This window comes from Rattus norvegicus, chromosome 10, assembly GCF_036323735.1.
Source record: "Rattus norvegicus strain BN/NHsdMcwi chromosome 10, GRCr8, whole genome shotgun sequence".
NCBI lineage: Eukaryota > Metazoa > Chordata > Mammalia > Rodentia > Muridae > Rattus > Rattus norvegicus.
In genome coordinates, this window is record NC_086028.1 from 36,302,756 (window position 1) to 36,330,753 (window position 27,998).

Consider the following 27,998-nt stretch of genomic DNA (forward strand, 5'->3'; position numbering starts at 1 on the left):
CATGAGACTGGGAACGCTGCCACCCAGACACCCACAAACTAGAAAATGATCTGGACAAGGTTTATGGGAAAGAAACCTGCTTCACAGAGTGATGCCAAGTGTTTCTCAAGTTCACTGGACCACAGAATCTCTCCATGGACAAGTCTACAGTATAGTGGACCAAGGGGCATCGGTCTGAGAAAGGTAGAGGAGAGATGGGGAGTTTCCATCCTAGAAAGTGTGACAGCTCAGAGCCACCCCGCCCTCCTCTTCCCACTGCCATCCTCCCCAGGGCAGAAGGGATATCAGAAGCACATTGTCAAGTCACTTACTTCCATTTGACTACAAAGCGGGATGTTCAACCCAGCGGTGGTGACAGACAAACACCTTTAATCCCAGTGCTTGAGAGGCAGAGGCAGATGGATCTCTGAGTTCAAGGCCAGCCAACAGAGTGAGTTCCAGGGCATCCAGAGCTACACAGAGAAACCCTGTATGGGGGTGTTGGGGGAGCAGGATGTCCTCTACCTACCTCTGAGTCCTCTTCCTCAGTGTCACCAAATCCCAGTAACTGCCCTATACTTACCCAGCAGTCTCTCTGAGGTTCAATAACTCACCCAGAAGGGAGATTAATTTAGAGGCCTAGAAACACCTCTCTGACCCAGGCCTCAGTCATGAACCCAGAACCACCTCTGCAGACGAAGGTCATGGCCGTGCGTCAGCTGTGTCCTAAAGACTGGTTTGCCTTTTCAGCTTTAGTTGGACCCTTCTCTGCCCACACTGCCTACCTCCCCCTACATCCACATTAGAACCAAATCCCCAAGTGTTATTTCACCAGGTACCTCTCCCTAACCATATCTGCTACCCCCAACCCAAAGCTGACCACGCCCCTCCTTGGCTCTGAACTGCCAGGACTCCCTGATCATTTGTCCCATTCCCCCTTCCTCTCTCCCTCGTGGGAATGGTTGACATCCCTCATCTGGAAATCTGAAGTGCCCCGATATCGGAAACTTTTCTGAGTTATCCGCCTAACACCCCAGCTTTAAAAAATCCCGCAATGTGACCCTGCGCTTACCAGACAGAATCATTAGTACCATGCAAAATTACCTTCAAGACATAGGGATAACATGCAAATGAATTGACAAACGAATTTCATTTTGTTTGTACTTGGGTTCATCTCCAAGATATCTCATTATGTAACTGTGAACATTCCAAATCCAAAAGACGTGTGTACCAACCTTTTTGGACGAACGATACGCACCCTAAATTTGCATATGTTTGATAAGCTATTGTAGGGGTGGGACCCAAGTCTAAACACTAAACCCCAGACACATCAAACATTCCGTGTACTCAAGCCTGCTGTTAACAAGAACATGATAGTGATCTGTTAAATAGTTGTATGCATGATGCAGTCTCACCGCAGGCAAGAATCCACTACTTGTTGCTACTTGAAGTTTCAGATTTTGAGACAGGGTCTGGTGTAGCTCAGGGTGGCCTTGAACTCACCTTGAACTGATGGAGCCTCCTGCATCCACTTTCTGAAGGCTGGTGTTACAGGCGTGCCTGGTTTTTAGGCAGTGCTGGGGATTGAACCCAGAGCTTTGTGCATGCTAGGCAAACACTTTACCAACTGAGCTACAATCTCAGCCTGGAAGGCAGGCTTTCTGATGAGGAATGTTTGACCCAAGCTTTCCCCAGCCACGTGTTTCATGTCAGGTCTCATGTGTATCCTCGAGAGTGGAGGGAGGAACCTTTCTTCTTGGCTGCCAATGACACTTGTGTAGAACACAACATCAGACCATATTACCAGGAACAGGGCCAGACATCCTGACTCTAGAATGCAGAGAAACCTGGAAGGTTTCATGAAAGAGGATGAAGATGTGCAGAGAGGAGAAGGGTGAGTCAGTCAGGGAGTCAGTGTGTGCAAAGACTCAGAAGACTGGAGCTGCAGGCATTGCTCCTGGGGTCAAAGGTGACATATATGTTAAACTGAAATGTTTCTTTTAAAATAAAAAAGTGAAGTACATGTGGGGATAAGGGGACAGCAATGAGGAGGACGGGGCTTGCAGAGAACAAATAACCCTGGTTCGCAGCATCCCCCGATGCTGTACCCATCTAGCCCTAGGACATAGGTGAGACTTGTTCAGTAGACAGGTGATTGATTAGACAGACAGAGTACGCCTTAGCACCACTGGCCCTCTGCAGGCACTACTCATCCTACGATACCCTGCTCTCAGCCCTGGTCCAGGAATCATCTAGCTTCTTTTTACTGCTCCTGTCACATGCCACAGCAGAAGGCTTAGCTTTCCAGGGTCTTCTGATCTAAGTGACAATCACTCAAGCCAGGATGGCTTAAAGGAAACCCAGGAAACAGATGTGTGCAGGATCACTGCACAGCTCCGACTTCCAGGCCTCAAAACTCTGCGCTCGCGCTCTCTCTCGCTCTCTCACGCTCTCTCTCTCTCTCTCTCTCTCTCTCTCTCTCTCTGTCGTCATGGGGCAAGGGAGGGCAAGGAACCCCAGGTTCATTGGGAAGAAAGAGCCCCCTTTCCCCCTCGAGAGCGCCACTGAAGTCCCAGACATGGTGTTTGTGGCTCAGCTTGCATCCAGCCTGTGACCTTGACAAGAGAGAATGTCATTGCCCACCCTCAACCATCTGACCATAGTGATGGGGAGGGCTTTGGAGGAGAACTGGGGTTCTGTTATCAGGAGATGGGATCATGAGTGGCTGACTATACACGAGTACCCTTCCCCCACTCCCCACGCTGGCCATGTGGAATGTACCCTGACCTCAGGGCTCAGGGCAGGCTTTGCTTTCTTGTCACTGAATAATGGGGTCCTAAGGCATAGAAGGAATGTTCCTGCATGTAAGTAACCCTTGCTCTCTCTCTCTCTCTCTCATGTTCCAGGGACCTCTAGGTCTGGACGGCAAGCCAGTAAGTGACCACAGCATACTAGATGGTCCTGGGGTAGGGCTGCCATTGTGGGGGTGGAGTGACCATGGGACACCTGAGGGGACTGGAAAGTGAGTTCGGCAGCTAGAGGAGAGCAAGACAAAGCCATTTGTCACATGTGTTCCAATCCATCCGCTGACTGAGCAACCACGGAGATGCCCTTGCAGCTTTTTGCCTAGAGGGATCCTCTCCTAGGAGAGGATGTGGAGTTATGGAGAGCCATGCTCAGTCCCCAGTGTTCAGTTGGCCCTCAAAGTCTATAAGTCCCTCCCAAGAGTCCCTAGCTAGATACAGAATGTCTAACACATTTTCAAGACTTCCATGATGGCATCAGGCTGAAGAATTCTCAATACCTGTTCCAGGAGTTCATGGCCCACAGGCATCCTCAGCAGATGAACAAGGTGCACAGAGAAATCTAAGCACAGTTAAACATTGGGGGGTGGGTGAACAGGTAGGCAGACAGGGGTGATGGTAGGTGGGAGGTAGATGAATGGATTAACGGATGGGCGAATAGATGAGTGGGTGGGTGGACAGATGAGTAGATAAATGAGTGCAAGGATAAGTGGTGGGTAAGTGAGTGGATGAGTGGGCAGGTGGGTGGATGGATGGATGCATGCATGGGTGCTTGAATGCTTGCATGGGTGAATGCATACATGGGTGAATGCATTCATGGATGGATAGGTGCATGGATGCATGCATGAATGAATGCTTGCATGGGTGGATGCATACATGGGTGAATGCATGGGTGCATTGGTGTGTGCATGGATGAGTGCATGCATAGGTGGATACACGGGTGGGTGGATGCATGGATTTATGCATGGATGTTGGGTGGATACATGGATGCATGGAAACTGGATGGCAACTCTGGACAGTGGCCTCCTTACCGGCAGAGATAAGGCATGGAATATGCGTGCCCTCAGGCAGAAAAACTCGTGTGCGAGCCCTTTTCCTGCTCAGAGGATGCCTGTGGACCCTGTTACTGACCCCATGCTGAGGGCAGGTGTGGAGCTTCCAGGAGGCAGCAAGGACAGCTTGACAGGCCTGTGTAGTGTTCAACTCAGACGCCCACAGCTCTGCTAGTCCCACATGTCCCTCTGCCCCGCAGCCATGGGTCAGCCAGAAGTGCAGCCAGCCTAGCTCGTCTCCCTCACAGCTGTTCTTTCTCCATCTTCCTTCCCCAGGGACTTCCAGGCCCCAAAGGGGAAAAGGTAAGTGGAGGGGATCCAGCCCAGATTCCGTGTGCTGACAAAGGATGCCAGCAGCCAACTCTGAACCTCCGTGCCAGAGCATAAAACTCGGCCGTAGACAGCAGTAGACACTCGACCCACCAAGTTCCCTAGAAGGGAACGAGCCGATCTGTGTGGGTGTGATGGTGGGCTCGGGAGGAAGGGGGATTAGAAGAGAGCTCAGAGTGGCAGGACTGAGTGAAGACCTCCGAGGCCACATGCAGTCATGCCCGGGTGATGTGTCTGCTCAGGGACAAGCTGATCAATCGATCGGTGCCCTTAGCTGTTAGCAGGGCTGACAAAGCCATGGAAAGACACAGGACCTGGGGGCTCAGAGCCTCCTCTTTGCATTCCAGCCCCACTACTGTGTGCTTTGGCAGGCTTCCCGGCTGTGAGGGCCTCAGTTTGTCTATCTGTATAAAAGCTACTGGGGGAGGGGGGAGGCTGGTTCTGGTGCTGCCAAAGCCACAGAAAGGACTCTGGGGTTTTGAGACCAAAGAGAAGCTCTCTCCTTTGTGTCTGTTGCTGTGTAACCCACCATGTCAGAGCTCATAGCTCAGCAGTCCAAGGTTCAGGAACTGGGAGAGGATACAGTGTGAGCAGCCATCCCACAGGTCACACTGTGCCTGGGATGTAGAATGTCTGGGATGCAGCCATAGATGAGGACCTGCCTGGCTTTAATCTGCTGGCTGTGTGACCTTGGTCTTGATACTTAACCTCTCTGAGCCTCAGTGTCCTCATTGGAAACGGAGATTTAAAACAAGGCCCGCCTATTGTTTGTGTCCAAGCACAGTGGGAATGTTCAAAGGGAAATGGGGAAAAATAAGGAAATCGGTGGCCGCTCATCTTCCTGTGTTTGGTTCTAGGGTGCACCAGGAGACTTTGGCCCACGGGTAAGAATGGAGCACCACCTCCCTCATCTACTGCACATGGTTTGTTTCACATCATTATAATAAGGGATTTCTAGCATTTTCCGGTGGTCCCAGCTCACCACAGCTTACCTCAGAAAAAGTCGAATGAGCCAGCCCTTCCCCTCCACCTTTGTCCACCTTGTGGAAGCCCCCAGGCACCCTCACCTAACAGAGGCTGCCACCTCCCACTCAGATAACAGGTATCTGGCAGATGTTGTGATGCTTCACCATGGCAACCAGAGAGTGTGGTTAGCCCTGGTCCCAACCAGACATTGACCATCCCACAGGACAGCTGGTAAGGAAAAGTGAAGGCCCAAAACTCAGCGCTGTCACTTCCCAGCCCCATGACCATGACAAGTCACTTTTCCCTGAGATCCGGCCCTTAAACCAGGAAGGGTGACAATTCACACACACACACACACACACTCACACACAGACTCACACACACATCACACACTCATACACACACTCACACATACACACACATACATACACACTCACATACACAGCAAGTGCTGTGAAAATTCATTATAACCATAAATGTCAGTGGTGGACAGCAGCACTCATCATGGGGACAGGATACATGTGTCCCCTCCACCCAACTGTGTATCCTGGGTCCAGGAACCCAGAGGTGTTTGTCTAAACCTGAGGTCAGTCTTGGCAGAAGCCCTTGAGTAGTCCTAGGAAAATGCCCTCACATTTCCAGAATGTTCTGGACAAAGCACACTGACCACAGAAATTGAGAGATAGACATTAGCTGCCCAGAGGAATATGGGGTCACATGGAAGAAGGTTATGGCCCTAGAACATAGTGGTGCAAGGGTCACTACCCACACCAAGAATCTGCCGTCTCGGGCTGGAGAGATGGCTCAGTGGTTAAGAGCACTGACTGCTCTTCCAGAGGTCCTGAGTTCAATTCCCAGCAACCACATGGTGGCTCACAACCATCTGTAATGGGATCTGATGCCCTCTTCTGGTTTGTCTGAGGTATGTGCGACAGTGTACTCACATACATAAAATAAATAAATTAAAAAAAAAAAAAAAAAAGAATCTGCTGTCTCAGGGTGGGATTGGGTGGAGAACAAGTGAGCTGTTTGGGCCCAGGAGGACAGTGAAGAGAGGGAGGGAGGAAAGGCAGAATGCACAGGCTGGGGCTTCGAGGTCAGGGCTGCACAAGCTGCAACCCGAAGGCTCGAGCCCAGGTTTGGTGAAATGCCAATAGTGGCCCCTCACGGGGTGTTTGTTGTGATGAGAACTGAAGCAGGCAGGGGATGAAACAGGCTGAGTTTCAGTGGGCAGAGCTGTGCCTTGTTGGACCATCAACAGAGGTCAGTCAGGACCAGGGCCACACAGGAAGTGAGATTTCGCTGAAGTCAGAGAAAGGCTATCCCCTTACTCTGTGGCCGCTGGAGAGACACTGACGTCAGATGGGATTTATGGAAGTTAATATTCCCGATAGGGTTGCCCCCCCTGTAATGACCAGATCCCTCCAGGTTTACGAAGTAAAACACTTCTTCCGAAGCTCCTTCCTTCCCATAGTGTTCCAGGTATCTGTGAACTGACTCCTCCCACAGAAAGGTTTAGTGACTTAAATGGGCGATTCATCTTATCAGTCAGGGTGCCTCTCTTTCGGCTGCAGGATGAGTGGTGTAGGGGCCCAGGTGATGCCTCCCTCACGTGGTTATTGTTGATGCGACTGGAACCACTCAGCCGCGCAGCAGCCACATGTGCTTTCCCATGCATCATAGATAGGGCTTCCTCCCAGTTTTCCAAGGAGCAGGAAGTGAGCGCTGTCACGCCTTTTAGGGCTCCGCCCACTATGGACCCAGCATCATACCTGCTGCATGCGCTTCTATTCGGTTCTGTTCCGTTCCGTTCCATTCTGTCACAGGAGCTGGAGAAAATGGGGGTTGGTTCGCTTGGCATACCCCGCCACAAGCTGCCTTTCTCTGGGCTGGGTTAGGTGGCTTTGCCCGGCGATTTTTACAGTCCCCTCCTGCGTTTCTGACCACACCACCTGTTTGCCACCCAGATGGTTTTCCCACGGCTCAACACGGGCTTTATAAGTAGAGATCATCGTGGATACAGTCTCCGCGTCCTCAAGGTAGCCTGACTGAGTGAAGGGGCCTGGCCTGCTAGTTTGCTGTGCTCCCCAAACCCTACTCAACCTGTGTTGTCAGGGTCAGACCTCAGCCATCCAGACCTGGAAAGATGGAAGGCAGGAAGGACAAGGAAGAAAGTCAAGCGGCACACACCTTACTCCAAATGCCAGGGGGCAGAGCAGTCAGATCTCTGCGAGTTCAAGGCTAACCTGGTCCACATAGCATACTCCAAACCTGCCAGAGCTGGGGCTACATAGTGATACTTTGTCTCAAACAACAACAAAAACAGAAATAAAACCCATACAGAGATAGGGGGATCAAAAACCCTCTTTCTGTCTTGGTAAGTTGAGTCCAAGCCAGGAGCTCCCAATCTGGAACCTCTGAGCTATGAGCAAGGGAGCAGCAGGGGGCAATGGATCCTCTGGACTCCATACTGTAGGAGACAGGAATGTCTACTCATGTTTACTGAGACAGGGTGACTTAATCCCAATGTCAGTGTGGGGTGTAGACTCTTTGATCAGGAAATCTGAGCAGTAGATACCAAGGGCTGTCATTTACTGGGAGAGGTGACTAACACTTCCGTGAAGTGCAGTTTGCCAGAAAAGGGCGTTCCTTCCTGTTAAGTGAGGATACACAGATTGAAATGGATATCTGAAGAGGACCAGTTACAGTTCCCGCACGAGGACCCCAGGACGGAAGGAAAGTGCTCAGTTGGCCGGAACATCTAGCTTCAGAAGGCAGAGGCAGAGAGCCCCCACGGCAAGCTGGCTAGCGAGGCTATCCATATCCTCCATATCCACTGAGCTCTGGCTTTGATTGAGAGAGCCTGACTTAATGAGTAAGGTGGAGATGATCATACTGAGGATGATTCCAGTCAACCTCAGACCTCCACATGCATACACATACATGCATGCACATGTGTACCCATGTATGTGCATATGTGTAAACCTCTCTCTCTCTCTCTCTCTCTCTCTCTCTCTCTCTCTCACGCACGCACGCACGCACGCACACACACACACACACACACCAAAAGGGAAAAAAAAAAACTAAAAATGGAAGCCGGAAAGATGGCTGATCGGTTAAGAGCACCAACTGCTCTTCCAGAGGACTGAGATTCAGTTCCCAGCGACCACATTTACAATCAGCTTTAATCCAGTTCCAGGAGACCTAATACTCTCCTGACCTCCACGGGCACCAGGCACACGTGTGCATAGACATACATGCAGGGGAGAAAACCCCCCTACACATACAATAAATAAATGAACATTTAAATTTTAAAAAAACATAAAAATAGATTGTGGTGGTGCACACTTTTAATCCCAGCATTGGGAAGGCAGAGGCAGGTGGATCTCTGTGAGTTCAAAGCCAGCCTGGTCTATAAATCAAATGCCAGAATAGCCAGAGTTATACAGAAAAACTCTGTCTTGAAAAACAACAAGAATAGTAATAATAATAATAAATTAATTTTTTAAAAAGCCAGTTCCCCGGGCAACAGGAGAAGGCTTAGCTTTTCTTAGTTAATGGCCCTAGATAAGTAATTACTGCCCCAGACCCCAGGCACTTCATCTGCAAGATAAGAGATAGCTTGGCCCAGGCCAACTCTTCACAGACACTACATTAGACTATCTATAGGAAGTGCTTACTGGGTTCATACAGGGCTTCTTCCCGTCTTGGCTGCCAGACACTACACCAGGACCCCATGACCTGTGCCAGTCACGCTGTGGACTTTCGTTCTTGCAGGGTGGGGCCATAAAACATGCCTGAGGTCTAACCTGGTACTAACGTCGGGCAGAGAGAGTCAGGGATTTCAAGTGACTTAAGAGTGTGAGGCCCGGGGTTGGGGATTTAGCTCAGTGGTAGAGCGCTTGCCTAGCAAGCGCAAGGCCCTGGGTTTGGTCCCCAGCTCTGAAAAAAAAAAAAAGAGTGTGAGGCCCTTCGTTGCCTCTCATCTTTTTATTTAGAGATGGCTGTAAATTCCCTCGCATGTGTGGTTAGTCACCCTGTGCATCTTTCATCTAGCTGTGCCTAGGGTGACAGCATGCACCACTAGGGGCCATCCCAGAGATCTGGAAACTGATGGGGATTCAACCCACCAGCCTTACTCAGAGTTCCCAGGTTGACACAGGCTTGTGTGTACACGAGTGTCTGTGCTTGAGTGAGAGTGTGTGAGTGTGTGTGTTTAACTGTGTGAGCATGTGTGAATGAGTTTAACTATGTGTGTGCATGCATGTATGTGTATGAGTGTGCACGAATGTGTGTATGAGTAAGTGTGTGTATGTGTGCGTGTGTGTATGCAGGTATGTTTTTTTCTATAGAGTGTTAACATATAGGGACTCATGTGACCACTGCACAGAGATCCCTCCCACTGCCATGCTCTCCCGTCTTCGGAAGGATCTCCTCCCTCTCTCATCCCTGGCCCATGGCGACCACTAATTTCAATGTTTAACTTTCCATTCAATAATTTCAGGCATGTGAAATCACATGATGTTTAACTTTTCAAATAACTTGTAAGATGTATTTAATATTTGTGTATGTGTGTGTGTGTGCGCGCATGCATGCATCTGCATGATTGATGTGTACAGTGTCTGCAGAGGCCAGAGCACGTCGGATCCCCTGGAACCGGAGTTAGAGGCAGTTAGAGGCAGTTGTGTCTGGGACGTCTGCAAGAGCAGTAAGTGCTCTTCACTGCCAAGCCGTCTCTCTGGGCCCATGTATAACTTTGAGGGAGTATTTTTGCCATTCAGTTTCCCTGCAGTGTCAAAGTTTTTTGATCTATCAGAAATTAATTTTTTTTCAGTTGGAGGGGTGTTCTAGTTTTTGTTTTCCTTTGTTTTGGTTTGAATTTTACAGTTTGAGGGTTTTTTAAAATAACATGTAGTATTCGTGTATGTGCGTATAAGTGTGTGTGGACTCACACACATCCCAGAACAATTGTGGAGGTCAGAGGACCTGGTTGTCTCCTCCGATCTGTGGGTGCTGGGGATGGAACTAGGGTGGTCAGACTCTGGAGCAAGAGCTTTTACAATCCAGCCATCTTGCTGGCCCTCATTTGGATTTTCTGTGGCAGGATCTCATGTAGCCCAGGCTGGCCTCAAATGTACCTGACCTCCTGACCCTCCTATCTCTGCCCACTGAGTGATGCGCTAGGATCACTGTACACAATGACTATGCTCAGCTCTGTTTTTATTTTTGAGACAATATCTCATTTTGTAGCCAGTCCTAGCCTGGAACTCATTCTGTAATTCAGGGTGACCTTAAGTTTACAATAATCCTCCTGCCTCCGCCTCCCAGGTGCTGAGCTTTGCCTGTTCCTGTTGGTTTGCTTGTTTATGGCTGAGTGAGTGGCATGCCATAACGTGACAGTAGCTTAGCCTCTGCAGTGTGGGAGGACATTTTGAGAGCTTCCGTTCGGGCAATTACACAGAAAGCTGCTGCGAATTCATGAGGGCATGTGGTTGTTCAGGTGAAGCATAAAACAATACCAGGATGTCTGCCAACGAGAGAGACCGACCAGGAAGTTCCTGTAGAAGATCCTCGGCCTCACACACTCAGCACATGTCAGCTCTCCTTCTGACAACAGATCCAGGCTTCCGACGCGAGAAGCTGGCAACAAGGTCCTGCTGGGTCTGTGCCACCAAGGTCCCCTCCTGCCAGAGCCCAATATCAAAGACTTGTCACCCTTTGTGCCTGCCTGTGGAAAGAGGAAGGCACAGGGGCTGCCTACCTAAGAAACTCATCTCTGGAAGCTAGAACCCCTCACCCTCACCTTCACCCTCAGGCTCAGGTCGAACCATGTGTCTTTCAGGGAGCCCAAGGGCAAGATGGAGCTGCAGGACCACCTGGGCCTCCTGGGCCACCTGGGGCCCGGGGCCCTCCTGGTGACACTGGGAAAGATGGTCCCCGAGGAGCTCAAGGCCCAGAGGTAAGAGAAAGCATGGAGCTGGGGCCTCCCAGAGATGGTCCTACATTGATGCACTCTGAACCCTGGTCCCCAGAGCCAACTCCGAACCAGCATTATTCCTAGCAGGCCCAACCCCAGCCACCATCCAGTGTTCACACTCAGCCTAGCTCCAACTCTAGCCTCAAGCCCATCCACAGCCCAGCCCTAACTCAGATCCTCATACAACCAACCTTTTAAGTCTAGCACAGATCTGCATCCAAGTCCTAATCATGACCCTGACCTCAAATCCTGTCCCACACCCCCACCTAACTCTTATCCAGACTCTAACCCTGAGCCTGACCTGAAACCCAAGTCTGACACTAAAAGGCCCATGGACCCTAACGTTGAGTTGCAAGCTGAGTCCAAATTCTCACCCCAACTGTGACCCAGAGACCCACGGGTTTGTCCTTTAACTATGATTCTTCACTAACCCCCACTCCTCTCTCTGCTCCCTCTCCCTCAATACTAACTAATGAGCCTCAGTTTCTTCCTAAGGCCATGTGAGGCCAGTTCTCTCATTCTAACCCCAAGACTCCAACCTGTTCTTCCCTCCAGTCCAGAGTCCACACCTCTACCAGGCTACCACCATAGGCTCCTATCGGGATACATCCTCTTAACTGGCTCATCCACCCATTGTCACATTAGGTCCATAACTCCCAAAGCCTCAACCTTCTCCTCTGTGAAGTGGGAACAATAAACCACTTCTCAGGATTGTAAGAAGGTGAATTGAATGTTCAACTTAGAGCCCTTGCCTATGCCCTGACATGAGATTCGGCTCACTGATATTTTCACATACTTCCTTAGGGTCCCAGAGGAGAGTCTGGACAAGATGGCGAAATGGTGAGTGTCCAGGGTGTTTGCAAGGCTAGGGCTCTGGGATGTGGCTCCCAGAGATGGAAGCCTCTTTCCCACTGTAATAGCCACTTTCCTCGTTGCTATGACAAAATACTTAGCAAAAGTGACTCGAGGATTGATTCTGGGGTCTCAGTTGAGGGAACAGTCCATCACAGTGGGGAAGGCGTAGCAACAGGCACACAGAGCAGCTGGTCACGTTGTATCTATCAGAAAGCAGAGTTATGAATGTTGGTTCCCAATCACCATCTTTAAAAAGATTTTTTATTTATTTTACGTGTGTGAGTAAACTGTCACTCTCTTCAGACACACCAGAAGAGAGCACCAGATCCCATTATAGAAGGTGGTGAGCCATCGCTGGGAATTGAACTCAGGACCTCTGGAAGAGCAGCCAGTGCTCTTAACCAGTGAGCAACCTCTCTAGCCCTTTATTTACTTTTTAACCCCTTGTTTTATACAGCCCAGGACCCCAGTGCCTGGTGTTGCCCACTCTTAACGGATCATCCCTGTTCAGTAAAACCTTTCTGGAAATGCCCTCCTAGACGCCAGATGTGTGTTTCCATGGTGACAACAAGAATCTAATCAAGGTGACAAGACAAACCCTCATGCACTCACACTAGAGTTATGTAGGTGTTCATGCATAATTCGGCACTTGTGGACACATCCCTCTGCCCACAACCAGGATGTGTATGAGCCAAGTCCCCAGCCTGGACAGAGTCCTAGAACCTCACCTTCCTGGGAGAGAGTCTGTAATTCACCTGTCACCTTTGGAGCCGTGACACAGAAACTGCTCAAGGCACAGGAGTCTGTCCTAGAACTTGGCTGAACAACCCGCTTCTAGCCACACATCCCTCTCCCTCTGAGATGTGGTGTCACTCTTGATAAAAGGAAAATGGCAAGACAGACCCAGGAGCATCTGGAAGGCTCAGTGTCCTTACTACTGAGCCGTCTCTCAGGCCTCGTGCATAACTTACAGAATGACTCCCCCATCCAACACCCACACCCCACACCCCACTCCATCCCCACCCCTTATAGCACAGTTTCCTTGCAGCGTATCCAAGTTTTTGGATTTCATTCCTTTTTTTCTTTTGGCTTTTTGGGGAAGATGTTCTATTGTTTGGGATTGGGTTTTCTTTTTATTTTGGGTCTTATTTTTGTTTTTCCTTGTTTTATTTGGGGGGGGTTGAGTTTTTGTACTTTAAATGTGTGTCTGTGTGTGTGTCTCTGTGTGTGTGTGTGTACACGCATGTGTGTATATGTGTATGGGCGCACACACACACAAAACACCAACGCGGAAGTCAGAGGACAATTTGGAAGAATTGGTTGTCTCCCAGTGTGCGGGTCCCAAGAATTAAGCTAAGATCTGCAGACTCTGGTGCAAGCGGCTTCACTGGTTGAGCCATCTTACTATCTCTGACTTGGGTTTTTTGAGACATGGTCTCATGGTCCCAAGTTCAATACACAGCCAAGGATAACCTTGAACTCTGACCTTCCTGCCTCCCGCTCCCCAACCCCCCACCCTGTCTAACACCTTTTCTCCTCTTGTTCCAGGGCCCCATGGGACCTCCAGGACCCAAGGTGTGTGCTCAGCACTCCTCCTGCTTCTTGGCCTCACTCCCCACCTTCCTCTCTCGACCTCCCCCAGTGAAACTGAGGCAGTGAGGTTAGGGGACATGGAGCACTGCATCTGTAGGGCGATGGCAGATCCTTTCTGCCTGGACTTCACACTAGACTGAGGGTTAATCACAGGACACCTTGGCTGTTTTGCGGGGGCAGTTGTTTGGGGTTTGGGGGAGGTTGACTTTTGTTTGTTTTAGTTTTGTGTTTGTTTTGTTGACGGTGGTGGTAGTAGTGATGGAGATGGTGGCGGTGGTGGTGATGGTTTGAACCCTCTTCTTTGTTTAGATTTATTTATTTTATTTATATGTTAGTACACTGTAGTTCTCTTCAGACACTTCAGAAGAGAGCATCCCATTACAGATGGTTGTGAGCCACCATGTGGTTGCCGGGAATCGAACTCAGGACCTCTGGAAGAGCAGTCAGTGCTCTTAACCGCTGAGCCATTTCTCCAGCCCCGGTAGTGATGGTTTGAGACAGGGTTGGTCTGTGTACTCCTGGCTGTCCTGGGACTCACTGTGGACCAGGCTGGCCTCGAACTCAGAGATCCATCTCCCTCTGCCTCCCAAATGCTGGGATTAGAAGCTGCGCCACCACCTTGCTCTGTTTGTTTTTTTTTAAAAACCTTACTTTCTATGTAGTTTTAAGTTCACAGCAAAACTGAGGGAAAGGCATGGAGCTCTCTTGTGCAGCCCACACACACTCCTGCCAGCCCACACCCCACCTCCACTCCTCAGATGTGTAGCTTCCCTTGATGTCTGCATCTCCTGTCAGAGCAGAAAATGTGTCTCTGTTAAGGAAATTACATTGACACATTGTCCCCCCCAAAGCCCACAGTTCACGGGAGGATGCCCAGTGCATAGCGGGACGGATGTGTAATGACTCGCATGGTAACATGTCTGATGATGATTTCATTGCCTTAAAAATCCCCTTTGCTGGGGGGCTGGAGATGGCATGAGAACCTAAGTGTGAATTCCCAGCACCTAAGTAAAAAGCCAGGCGTGTCTGTCTATGTCCGCAACTCCAGCATTGGGAGGCAGAGACAGGTGGATCTCAAAAGCTTTCTGACCAGCATAGATGAAGCAAGCTTCAAGATACACTGTCTCAAGGCAAAAAGAAAAAGAAAAATCAAAGAGAAAAAAAAAATCAGAGAGCAATAGAGTAAGACATCTGCTACCCTGCATGTGCAGGGCCACATGCATGTACTGCACCACAGACACACAGACACACACACAGACACACACACACACACACACACACACACACACACACACACACACGTCTTCCCCCCTCGCCTGTCCTCCGCCCCAGCCCCTGGCAGCTGCTGATCCTGGTGTCGTCTTCTGCTCCACAATGCAGGCTGGACAAACCTTTACTTCAGGGCTCAGTGCTTTCAAATTGGCGCTGGAGCAATCAATGGTCTTCCCCTCCACCCCCCACACCTGCCTTGCTCTCTGCTTCTTGTCCTGGCAGATGCTCCACTATCTAACATCCATTTGCGTTCTATCCACCTATCACGGGGCCTCTTCGTTACTTCTTGGCTGTGACAATTATGAGAGAAGCCTTGCAGCTTCCGGTGTGGTGTGGTCAGATGTCTCCAGCCACCTTAGTTTCTGAAGTTCCTCCCCATGCCAGGGTTCCCTCCTCGGGCTTAGGCAGTGCCTGGGGTAGGAAGGAAACCTGAGTGCTGTGCAGGACCGAGGGTCGCTGGACTGAGGGTAGGTAAAGGACTTCAGTCACCAAGCCTGTTAAACTCCAACACCCATCTGGAGCTGGGGATTGCCTCCTCCCCATCTTAAAGAACAGTGGCACTTCCCCCAAGCTCAGAGGAAGAATCATGGCTGACTGACTCCTTGGGGGCGTATGTCTAAGCCCCCCCAGGGGTCCTGGACCAAGGCAGGCTAAGGCCATTGGTGCCACTTACACCAGAAGGGGCAGCAGTCTGCTGGCCACGCTCCCAGAGCACTGACCACTCCCTCACGCCTCATTCTGTTTTGTCTGCAGGGAGAACCTGGCACTCCTGGAAAGAAGGTGAGAGCCCCCTGTGGCTGGAGGGAAGGGCAGGAGCTCTGGACAAGGACAGGACAGGGCTTCCCCTTTTCCCCCAGACCCAGGCTCTCACTGTGGTGAGGCCCTGTCCTGTGTCTCCCTGAAGCCAGATTCACTCATTCTCTCCCTTCATCATGCCCATGTTCTGTTCAGAGCTTGACCATGGTACTTCGAGTGTGGTCCTGGGGCCAGCATCGATGGCATCTGTCATTGATGTCAGAAATGCAAACTCTGGTTGCTAGGGAAATGGCTCCAGTGGCAGAATACCTAACCCACAGCACAGCATAAACTGGGCACACATCCCTAATCCTTGCCTTCAGAAAGCACGGGCAGTAGGGTTATCCTTGGCTACATAGTGAGTTACAAACCAGCCTGGGCTACATAAAGTCCTATCTCAAAAGAAAGGAAAGGGGGAGGGAGAGAAAGGAAAGAAGGGAAGGGGGAGGATGAGGGAAGGGAGGAGGGAGGAAGAGGAAAGCAAACTCCAGGCTCACCCTAGACCCACCTGAGACGTTGGGTTTGGCCTGGGTCTGTTTAGTCAGTGTTCTGGATCACTGAGCATGTAAAATTGAAAACCAAACACCGACAAATATCCTGCTTTATGCCAAGCTGGCTACCTTGTCCCCATCCACATCTCAGCAAGCATGTCCCATGCGGCAGAAGGATGTCCCAAGTCTCTCTCCACCGCATTCCCCACAGTTCCCTCAGCACCTCAGCACTTCAGGCACAGTACCTTCTGCTTATTTCTCTCTTGCTCCGTGCAGCAGGGACCGTGTGTGCTCTGGTCCCTAGGAGATGCTCACTGGCTGTTTGTTGGATGAGTGGATTTGCTCCCATTCACTTGTCCACCCCCTGTGTCTGCAGAAACCCACTGAAACTGGCTCTAGGCTACCATAGGGACTGAGATGGATCTGACTCAGACCCTGCCTTAGAGGGTTCAGTATGGGGAATAATTGTCACGAGTGCCTGAACCAGCAGTTCTAGAACAGGTAGGAGCCAGCTGGACCACTCAAAAGTGTGGCCAGCATGTCCATGTGGGATGCCTTCAGCCTCAGCTGTTATCTCCTCAGGGGGATGATGGGATACCCAGCCAGCCAGGACTCCCTGGACCCCCAGGGCCCAAGGTAAGTATATACCCTCCTCCTCAAAGTCTCCACCATCCACCCCCCAAATGTCATCTACCTAGAGATGCCCCTATCCTGGCCCTTTGACACCATGGGGCTCTGGGCAGATTCTCAGGGCGGGCCAGAGGGGGGAAAGCAGTGGACCCTGGGTGCCTTGCCAGGAGCTTGGCATCTCATCCAGGCCATGTCTCCCCTCACCCTAAGTCCCCTTGGTTCCTACCTTAGGCCTTCCATCCCCTGCCTAGTGCCAAGCTGGGAACAAGATGCTGCTATCTGCACACCTTGTTCCTCAAACCCTTTGCCACAGCTCCCAAGTCCTAGCCAGCCTGCCTCCAAATGTCTCTTGGCCCAAGCATGGTGGTGCACACCCATAATCTCAGTGCTCAAAAGGCCGAGGCAGGAGGACCTGAGTTCAAGGCCAGGCAGAACTAAAGAGTAAGACTCTGACTCAAATAAAAACGAAATAAACAAACAAACAAAGAGACTGAAGAGACAGCAAACACAAGGACATGAATTTGATCCCCAGAACAAACATTTTTAAAAGGGTGGCTGGACGTAGTGGTGCATGTCTTTAAATCCAGCACTCCAAAGGCAGAGGCAGATGGAGCTCTGTAAGTTCCAGGACATCTCGGCCTCCAAAGCGAGTTCCAGAACAACCAGAGCTACATAGTGAAACCCTGTCTCGAAAAAAAGCTAAATTTAAAAAAAAAAATGTATTAGGCTGGAGAGATATCTCAAGGTTAAGAGCATTGACTGGTCTCCCAGACAACTCCGCTTCATTTCCCAGCATGCACATGGCAACTCACAACTGTCTATAACTCCAAGATCTGACACCTCCACACATACATACATGCAGGCAAAACACCAATGAACATAAAATAAAAATACATTTTTAAAAAGAACATTTAAGGGTGGTGGTGCATGACTTTAATCCCAGCAACCAGGAGGCAGAAACAGACAGATCTATGTGAGTTCAAGGCCAGCCTGGTCTACAAAGTGAACTTAAGGAAGGCAAGGGCTACACAGAGAAACCCTGTCTCAAAAGAATGATAGATAGATAGATAGATAGATAGATAGATAGATAGATAGATAGATGATAGATAGATAGACAGACAGACAGATAGATGATAGCTAGATAGATAATTCATTGATAGATACATGATAGATGATAGATAGATGAGTGGACAGACAGACAGACATCTTGATGGTGCCTAAGAAGTGACCCTCAGAGATTTCCCCCAACTTCCACACACACACGTGTGCACTTGTGCGCGCACGCGCGCGCGCGCATACACACACACACATGCACATGCACACGCGCACATGCACACACACAAGGTCTCTTGAGCTACCCCAGATTTGTGGCATGTTCATGGTCTTAAATCCCCCTGGGGTTGAAGAGAACCTTGTCTCCATCCCCTTGCCCAGAAGGACCAAGGTCACCAGAGTCCTGATCATAAGGCGCAGCTGCCCCAGGCTAGCACCTCTGCCTGTGTTCACTGATAATTTCTCATTTCAGGGTGAGCCAGGAGATGTGGGGCCCCAAGGAGAGACTGGAGTAGACGGTGCCCCTGGACTGAAGGTGATATCACTAAGCTCCGCCCAGTACCTGAAAGGCCCCAATTGACACTGTCACCCAGTCTGGGGGTGGAGGGGGTTATCTCTTAATTTGCACTTTTAGAGAGTCCCAGAAGGGCCTGTCTCAGGGATCTCCTTTGAATCACAAGCAGGGTAGTCTGAGGGTGAGTGGCCATGGATCAGTTAGCCAGGTCTAATTCAGGTCCAGCTCTGGGCTAAGGCGTCATGTCGTTTTGGGCTCCTGGATCTCAAAATCCCCACTGTTACAGAGTGTGAAAGGATGTTTGTATGCATAGACCATGAGGCCCTGTGGGGCACACGGACTCTGGACTCTGGGGAAGAGGGTCTAAGAGTCACACACACCAGAAGGTATCTGTGTATTTCCACAGGGGGAGCCCGGTCACCCAGGCACGGATGGAGCCATAGGGCCCCGGGTAAGCAATACCCCTTTTGGCCACACGGGTGGGACCCTGAGTACTGTCAGAGCCCTTTGTACCCAACAGGGGTCCCAGAGGAATGGTGAAACAACAAGCCCTAGGCATCTTGTTCCTTCATTTTTGTGGCAATTTAAACTTTTTTCATAGGGCTGGAGAGATGGCTCAGCAGTTAAAAGCACTGGCTGCTCTTCCAGAGGTCCTGAGTTCAGTTCCCAGCAACCAGGTGGTGGCTCACAGCCATCTGTAATGGGATCCGATGCCCTCTTCTGGTGTGGCTAAAGACAGCGATGTCTAGAATCTTCTTTGCATAGTCAAACATTGGTCTTTGGTTTATCGTTAGGCATGACTTGCCTGCTTTTGGATGACCTTGCCTTCCTAGCCCTCTGCACGTAATGCAAATGCTCTTAACGGCTGAACCATCTCTCCAGCACCTACCTGGGTCTTTTGTAACCAACCCATATGTGTCACCAGCACCTAGAAATGTAATTCAATGCCGCTAACAGCGGAGCCTAAGGAGCCCCCCTCAGAGCGTGGGGGACTCTACTGAGGTACATCCTGGTCGTTGACATCCTCTGCAGATGTTATTCTTTAATTATGTATACTTATATGTATATATATACATATATATGTGTATATGTGTGTGTATGTGTATGTAGACACACACACACATACGTTTTGTTTATGTGAATGCAGTACCTGCAGAGGCCAGAAGAGGGCATCAGATCCCCTGGAGCTGGAGTCACAGGTGGTTGTGATCCAGCCCCAAGAGCAAAGGAAAGTTAGTAAGTTTGTTCATGAAGCAGAAAAATGTCTACTTGAAGGGAGTCAGATGGAGGCAATAAGAGAGGGAGGCACCAAAGGGGTCCAGCTGTATATGTGATCAGAAACTTTAAAGCTACCTAAAGCTCAGACATTAGGGAAACCGTGTGCCTGAATATTGTTTCATTATCCACAAAAGTCTGGCCTTGAAGAGACCTTTTCTTGTTGTACGCTGAAGACTTGCAGCTGGAGAGGGGAGTTAGGAAAGATAAAACATTGATCGAAGGATTCCTTGACATGTACATGCCCAAGGAGGTTGGACTTGGGGTATAGTTCAGCCGCAGTTTTTAACAATCCAGTCTGTGATATTTCTCAAGAAGGATACAGTCCTTTTGCAGATGATCTGATCTGCTGTAGTGAAAACTCCCAGATGTCAGCCATCAGGATTTGAATGGAAGCCAGGAAGAGTAAGGGGCTCCCTGTAGAAGTTAGGTCTGTCTCTTCCTCTCAGACCCATGCTCCCAGAAATAAGGCTCAGACTCAAAATAGATTTTCAAATACCTTAGCCGTATAGCTATGCTCGTCTCTGACGAGCTCATAACTTAAATTAACCCATTTATTCTGATCTACGTTCTGCCACGTGGCTGGTTACCTGTGCTCAGGCGCCTCGCGTCTGTCTAACCACTCCTACCTGGACAACTCCCGTACCTGGCAGAATCCTTTCTGCCTCCTGGGGGTTCCATCTCCTTTTTCCTGCCTAAGTTACAGGCCATCAGACTTATTATTGACAGGTACCACATCCATAGGACACAAGTTTAGTCTCTCTACTGCTCTCTCTCCCTTTTCATGTCCCTGGCATTCCCTGGAGAGCTGACCTGCCTCACGTGGGCATGTCTTTATGCTGACTCTGGCACTGCATCCTTGGCTATGGGTTCTTAGGCTATCACACACCTCCTATCCTCAGGGAGCTGGGGACACAGCTCAATTAAGGAATTTAACCAAGCAAGTGTGACAACCAAGTGGGTGGGTGTGGTGGTCAACACTTAATTCCATAGAAGGTGGAGACAGGGGATCATCAGATTAAGCTGGCCTGCAAGACTAACTGTATCAGTGCACTCTGGGATTAATGAGGAGACCCTGACTCAGTAAACAAGGTAGACCCAGCCTCCTCGGTCACCACAGTGTCTGACAGGACAGGGAGTTGGGGCGGCTTTGGGTTCTTTCATTTGGACACATCTAAAAGTCTCAGGAACTATTCAGAGGTGGTGGCCCACACCTTTAATCCAAGCACTTGGGAGGCAGAGGCAGGAGGATCTCTGAGTTGGAGAACAGCTTGGTCTACATTGCTAATTCCAAAACAAACAGGGATACACAGTGAGTCCCTGAGAACTGGGCCTCTTCTGTTGTCCCCAGGCGCCTGGCCACGTTCTTCACATGGCCTGCATGCTATGCAGAGCTGACCCCTGAGGAACAACATGCTATGAGAACATGGTGCACAGGCATACCCGTGGCATGAATGTGACAGAGATAGCTTACGTGTCACCTATGATGCAGCTCTTCCTCTCCTGCCTCAGGGTCCCCCAGGCCTCAAGGGAGAACAAGGTGACACGGTGGTAATCGACTATGATGGCAGGATCTTAGATGCCCTGAAGGTAAGAGTGTTCCTGGTGGGCCCTGGATGCTCGCTTTATGTCTGTTCCTTAGGAAGCGATAGCTCACTCTGTGTCTTACTTATGGGACCAAGTATAGTTTAGCACAGAAATCTCAGTTTCATCAGGCACCTAATCTGTATGTTGGTCCTGTGTGGAGATCCACACAGGATTGAGAGACCTTCTGTGAATGTGACTCACAAAGCTCTGAGCTTCCCATGGGCCAAACCAAAAAAGGAAAGCACTCTCTCCAAACCCAACAGTGTCTCTAGGGGTTTCCCAGGCACCCCTGTTGGGACTAGGGCTTCTAATAATTACCGTGAGGGGAAAAAAAAAAGGACAAGCCTAACCAAGGAGCCTCAGGGTCTATGTAGTCTCTTGACACCAGTTCAGAAAGAGATGAGCGCTAACTGCTCTTGAGTTCAAGGAGGAATATGGGGCGGGGTTAAGTAGTCATCAGAGACTGAAGTGGGCATTGGTGCCTGACTCTGCCGAAGTGTCAATCCCAGTTACCTCCCACAGGCCTCCGGGAAGTACAAGTTGATGGTAACTATGGCCTGTGCTGGCCTGCATGGCATGGTGTGATGTGCTGTGGTGTGCTGTGGTGTGATACGGGTCTGAGGTGCATGGTATGCCCCAGACTCATGGGACACATGTAGTGGAATCCTTCTGAGTATGAGGAGGTAGATGTGAGTACCAGAGTGGGTAGAGGACTCAATATCACAGGTAATGGGAGCTATAGTTGGTTCAGGATGAAGATGTCAAAACAGCAGTGTATTGCTGTTTAAGTGTGTGAGCATTAGTGTGGGGAGAGCTTGAGAAAGGGAGCCCACCAGGGACATGAGTGCTGGGTTTGGACCTAAAGAAGACAGAATGGGGAGAGGTAATAAGTCTAGAGACATCACAATGGAGACATCAAAAAGGGGACATCGACAAGGGGACTGGCTTGGAGGAGCTGGGAATGGTGTGGCCTCTGGGCGAGGGCATGAGTGAGTGTGTTGGTACAAGAGCTTAGGAATGAGTTCAGAACTTGAGACAGTGTGGACAGTCCTCTACCTATGTGCCTGGGGAACTTCTGGGACAGCAGGCAGCAGACAACAGGGCCAGATGGTCAGAGCATTCACAGCAGAGCTGGCAGGACCAAGCCATTGTTTGGGTTGCATCTTTGGGCTGAACACCAGTAAGAGACTTATTTTGAAGGACAAGGAGGGGCCCTGCCAAATCTTAGGCAGGAGAGTTTTATACATAAGAGAACTTCCGGGGTTGGGGATTTAGCTCAGTGGTAGAGCGCTTGCCTAGCAAGCACAAGGCCCTGGGTTCAGTCCCCAGCTCCGAAAAAAAGAAAAAAGAAAAAGAGAGAGAGAACTTCCATGAGGGCATAGGGACTTCCAGCCGTGGGCACCAGCATCTTCTCCCATGGCCAATGCCCTTTTGCTGGCCTTTCTGTAGACTTGAAGGCCAAACCAAGCTGCCTGTTGTAAGAGCTGGTATGACTGGGTGGGAAGCAAGCTGCTAGGGACCCAGACCTGAGGTGGGAAGGCTTGGTGGGCCATGGAGGGGCTTGTCCAACCATAACTGGCTTAATCTTTTGCACACAGGGTCCTCCCGGACCACAGGGAGCTCCTGGGCCACCAGGGATCCCTGGAGCCAAGGTCAGTGTTGGGACCCTTAAGTACTCATTTCTAAGTCCTGCCTCTTCTCTTTGTCATATGAACCCTTAATTTCATCCTGTCATCCTCGCCCAGCTTATGAGGTTCAGAGAAGGGTCCTGCCCCTTCCTAAACAGATCACATCCCTTTAGACCCTAGCTACCGCTCTTTTTTTTTTCCCCGGAGCTGAGGACCAAACCCCGGGCCTTGCGCTTGCTAGGCAAGCGCTCTACCACTGAACTAAATCCCCAACCCCCTAGCTACCACTCTTGAGGAAAGAGCCTGAAACTGAGCGATGGACCCCTTAGGACATACAGTGACCCAGATGCACACAACCACTCTGTGGTTTATACCTGTTCATCACACCTTGTCTCAAGACAAAGACCCCAGGCTGGGTGGGGTCTGGTTCTGACACTAGCGTCCCTGGAGTCTGTGACCTAGAACAAGTCACTGAACCCTTCAGTCCTAATCTTAAGTAGTGCCCCAGCCTGCAGTGACAGCCACCAGCTCCAGTTGCCCTGCAGGCTGAACACACAGAGGGAGACAACAGACACCTTCCTGGAAGCCCATCTGCAGGGACCCAACCCCAGCATCTATGAGCTGACCAGGGAGACAGCAGTCCCCACCTTGGGCCACTAACCCACTGACTGTTACTGACAATTCCATTTTGCCATTTGTTCCCTTACAGGGTGAACTTGGATTGCCTGGTGCTCCAGGAATTGATGGAGAGAAGGTCTCTGAGCCTTTCATTCCTCTGTCAATGTTGTACTCTGTGTGTGTGTGTGTGTGTGTGTGTGTGTGTGTGTGTGTGTGTGTGTGTGTGTGTGTGTTCCTACATAGACCTCAACGAGCATCTCCCCAGGTGTCACTCAGTATATATGGATGTATCTTTACTGCTGGGTCCCTAAGAGGAGGCACATCTTGGACAGGCTATAATTAGTTGCAGGCTGGAGAGAAGGCTCGGTGGTTAAGAACACTGACTGTTCTAGAGGACCCAGGTTCAAATCTCGGCAAACACATGGAAGCTCACGCCTGTCATAAGATCTGACACCCTCACAAAGGCATGATACGTGCAGGTAATTGGTTGAGTGAAGGAGTGTTGTCACTCAAAGCTCCTGACACATGAGCACAGAGCTGGCCTCATGAGGGCAGTGGTATGGGGGGAGAGGGGTAGCTCCAGAGTGGAGCGCTTGCCTAGCATGCATGAGACCATGAGTTCAAGGCCAGCACTACCAAACAAACAACAAGGCACTGGAGAGATGGCTCAGTGGTTAACAGCTCTTGCCGCTTTTGCAGAGGACCTGAGTTTGGTTCCCAGCCCCCACTTAGAGGCTCACAACCGACTGTAACTCCAGTCCCAGAGGATCCAACTCCCTCTTCTGGCCTCTGCAGGCACTGCACCCATGTGGGTCACAGACATAAATGTAAGCAAAACAGCCACACACATAAAATAGAAGTAAATGAAACGTTTAATGAAAAATGAAAAGTCAAAAAGTTGGCCTCCCGAGGATCCCAGAAGGAACACCTCCGTCTTCACAAGCTGCCCCAAGCATGCAGGGAAGCAGAGGTGGAGTGTCCCCCATAGTCCCTGCTGCATTCAGCCCTGTTCCCAGCTACCTGGGCTAGAGGTGAAGACTTACAAGCAAAAAAAAGAAAAAAAAAAAGAGTATAAGGTTAGGCGTGCTGGCACACACGGTAATCCCTGCATTAAGAGAGTGGAAGTAGAAGAATCGGGAATTTAAGGTTATCCTTGACTACAGAAAGAGCGAGAGGGTGGAGACAGGAAGAGATAGAAAGAAAGAAAAAATGAATGAATGAATGAATGAACCAACGAACATGTTAGTTTGCTTTAAGTGACAGCACTCCATCACTCAACCAATTCCCTGCATGTATTATGTCTCTGTGAGGTGTCAGATCTTGTGACAGCTGTGAGCTGCCCTGTGGTTATGAGGTCAGACCTGTGACGTTCAAGGGCCCACAGGGGTCGGGGAGAGGAGAATGCCCACCAGTGTCCACTAATTCCTTTTTCTGGTGACTTTCAGGGTCCCAAAGGACCAAAAGGAGACCCAGGAGAGCCTGGACCAGCTGGGCCCAAAGGGGAAACAGGAGAGATGGGCCTGTCAGGTCTTCCGGTAGGTAGTTGGACAGGGACTGGCTGAATGTTAGCAGGGTGGAGGGTTCTCGCCCGAATGTCCTGCAGCCTCTACCACCTCAGCCGAAAAAGAACTTTCACAGGCCCACAGGGAGCCCTGCAGGTGAGGTAGGGAGGCCCAGCCAGGCAGGAACCACTTAGCTGGATAACTAAGTGGCCTGACCTGCCCCACCTCTCAGCCCTGGAGTCCAACAGCACAGCAACTGAATCTCCCCAGCTCCCAGTTCCCCCACTGCTAACACGGAATCAACTTTCCAGTCCCAGTGACAGCACAGAACTGGTCAGCAGTCGGCAATAAGTACCACCACTGACCTTAACATTTCTATCACCCCGGGGCCTCATTAGAAAAGCCTCGGGGACGAACGTTAGCCAATCAGACATTGCATATCGCAGCCAAGACAGCTTTTTACTACACTTTAGCTCTCAAGGCAGGTGTGACATAAAAATTATTTGTGCATAGATGTGCAAGGATATTTGGATATATATGTTTACTGTGTTGGGAAGTAAAATTATTTTACGGGAGGGAAAAAGGAAGGGCTGGAGAGATGGCTCAGTGGTTAAGGGCACTGACTGCCCTTCTAGAAGACCAGGTGCTGAGGTGGGGGGCGGGGAAGGGGTGACTGAGCACACAGGGAGGGAGGTGACCTTAGGATGAACAAGAAAAGCTCACTGCCTGCTCTGCCCTGTAGGGTGCCGATGGTCCCAAGGGAGAAAAGGGAGAGTCAGCATCTGACCATCTACAGGAGAGCCTGGTAAGGGGAAACTGAGGCTGGGGGCTCCTTGGGGAGTGGGGTTGCTGAGCCTTGGTTACAGAGGAGCCACCTGTCCTGAGTCAACAAAGAACAGTTGGAAATAGGGGGAGTGATGTAGCCTCAGACTGTGTCCTTCACTGCACTTGCAGCTGAGACCCCATGTTGTGCCCTTCTGGAGGGCAGGAAGGAGCCCTGTCCAGGGGCTCAGGATGCTTGCAAGCCTGTGGGGATCTCGGGGCGATGAGCAGATGAGAGGTTACGGACACAGGGTAATTAACCCATTTCAAACCCTCCCCAGGCCCAGATCATAGTGGAGCCAGGGCCCCCCGGTCCTCCTGGGCCCCCCGGCCCCATGGTAAGAACAGTTTAACCTAAAGCAACTGGGATACCAAGTGGGGAGTGGCTGGGGGTGGTGGTCCAGGGGAGGAAAGGCTTCTCCATGGGGGCTGCAGGGCACCTAAGGTCAAAAGAGCAGAGCTCCCGTCAGAGCCACAGGAGCCAGTGACCAGCCTGATTCAAGGTTTTGGCCTTAAAGTTTTCTCTCAGTCACACAGCTCTCTCCTCTTTCAGGGCCTTCAGGGGATCCAGGGTCCCAAGGTGAGTGCAGAGACCCTGCTCGTTCACAAAGTTTACTGCTGGACAGAGTGAGGCACTGTACAGCCCATACATTCCCAGGGCCCTCGACAATGTTCCCAGAGCAGCCACACTCCATGTTTGGGCCTCCGTCCTTTCCTTCTCCCTTCGCCTAGGCACCCTAACTGCCTCCCTTTTCCTGCAGCCCATCTCCCCACCTTCCTCTGCCCCCATTCCTTCCCCGTCCCCAGCTCTTGCCCAGGTACATCTGCATCTTCTCTGTCCACTGTCTTGGCCTCGTCTTACCCTCGTCTCTTAAATCAAAACCTCAAGTGCACTGAGCCACGTGCCTGCCCCAGGAGAGGCAAACGGTGGAAACCCAGCCTGCCTCAGCTCTCCTCAGACACGATCCACTCTCTCCCGCCCCAGCTCACAGGCCCTGTGGAGGACTCTGTCATAGAACCCTGACCTGGTGCAGCAGACAGGCACTGCCTCTGATTCTATCTTGTCCCAAGTTTGTTTTTTAACAAAATCTCAATCGTTCGACTTTACCAAGGAAGACTGGGGAGTCAACTGTTGAGGTGAAAGTCTGCTAGCTCAGAGAGGCAGAGACACCACCCAACTCATGTCCCACCAGGAATGCCCCTCTCAAAAAAAACCCCTTCACACTGAACGCCCCTCCCTTCTTCCTGTGCATCTCTATCTGCTCTCTTGACTTCCTCTTACTCTCTCTGGTATCCTAACACTTCCTGTCAACTGATTGTTTGCTCCAATCTTGACCTATGGTTGACCCTACTGAATCCTGTTTCCAACATTCATGCAGAATCCTCTTGGAATAAAGGTGTGTGTGAGGGCTGAACCACACCACAACTACAGTTTTTTGTTGTTGTTGTTGGTTTTTGTTTTTGTTTTTTTTTCCGGAGCTGGGGACTGAACCCAGGGCTAGGCAAGCGCTCTACCACTGAGCTAAATCCCCAACCCCAGGTTTTTTGTTTTTTTTTTTTTCAGTAAATAACACAATCTTGGGGCTCACAATGTGATCAAATATCCTGCAGCATAAGCTTCAACACATTATTGTTTGAAGAGACATCTGCTGACAGTCCTGGTCCAAGGCTGGCCTTCCAGGAGCTGGTGGTAGTCAAAGTGCCTCTGTGGCATGGTGGTGACCACAGCCATCAGGGCCATGCCCGCCCTGTTTGTGAAAGAAGGGAGAAAGCTGGGGCTAGGCCTGTCAGCCTGGAGCCCATCTCGCTTCCACCTGCCTTGCACACCTCAGTCTCCACACAGACCCAAGCTCTCCTGACCTGTCTCTCCCACCCTTCCCCTAACTAATTTCCCTCCTCGTTTCCAGGGCCTGGATGGAGCCAAGGGAGAAAAGGGTGCATCGGGTGAGAGAGGCCCTCACGGTCTGCCTGTGAGTGTCATGAGCTTTGTTTATCCCAGAGACATGGCATCCTATGCCCACCATGCCTGCTAACCCTCTCCTCTTCCACCCAGGGACCAGTTGGCCCACCAGGCCTTATTGGGTTGCCCGGAACCAAAGGAGAGAAGGTACTCACCTTGCCTTGGGGGCACTGCCCAAAGTGACCACATACCTACCATGCCACTCGGCTTTTGGGACTCATCCCCTGCACCCCATTAGACTAATTACTGTACCTCAGGGACACCATCCTGCCCTGCCCCTTTGCCTGTTACCAGC

General features: G+C 50.6%; 1 protein-coding gene across 1 annotated transcript in view; it reads left to right on the plus strand.

The window, feature by feature from the left end:
* Positions 1–27,998, plus strand: part of Col23a1 (collagen type XXIII alpha 1 chain) — a 286,953-nt gene that overhangs the window by 252,429 nt on the left and 6,526 nt on the right. The window contains 19 exon segments of the mRNA NM_181636.2: positions 2,886–2,912; positions 4,112–4,138; positions 5,023–5,049; positions 10,974–11,090; positions 11,913–11,948; positions 13,512–13,538; positions 15,582–15,608; positions 16,697–16,750; positions 18,270–18,332; positions 18,718–18,762; positions 21,099–21,176; positions 22,772–22,825; positions 23,511–23,555; positions 24,865–24,954; positions 25,664–25,726; positions 26,025–26,081; positions 26,297–26,323; positions 27,651–27,713; positions 27,797–27,850. Of these exon segments, the coding sequence (NP_853667.1) occupies positions 2,886–2,912; positions 4,112–4,138; positions 5,023–5,049; positions 10,974–11,090; positions 11,913–11,948; positions 13,512–13,538; positions 15,582–15,608; positions 16,697–16,750; positions 18,270–18,332; positions 18,718–18,762; positions 21,099–21,176; positions 22,772–22,825; positions 23,511–23,555; positions 24,865–24,954; positions 25,664–25,726; positions 26,025–26,081; positions 26,297–26,323; positions 27,651–27,713; positions 27,797–27,850 (981 nt within the window).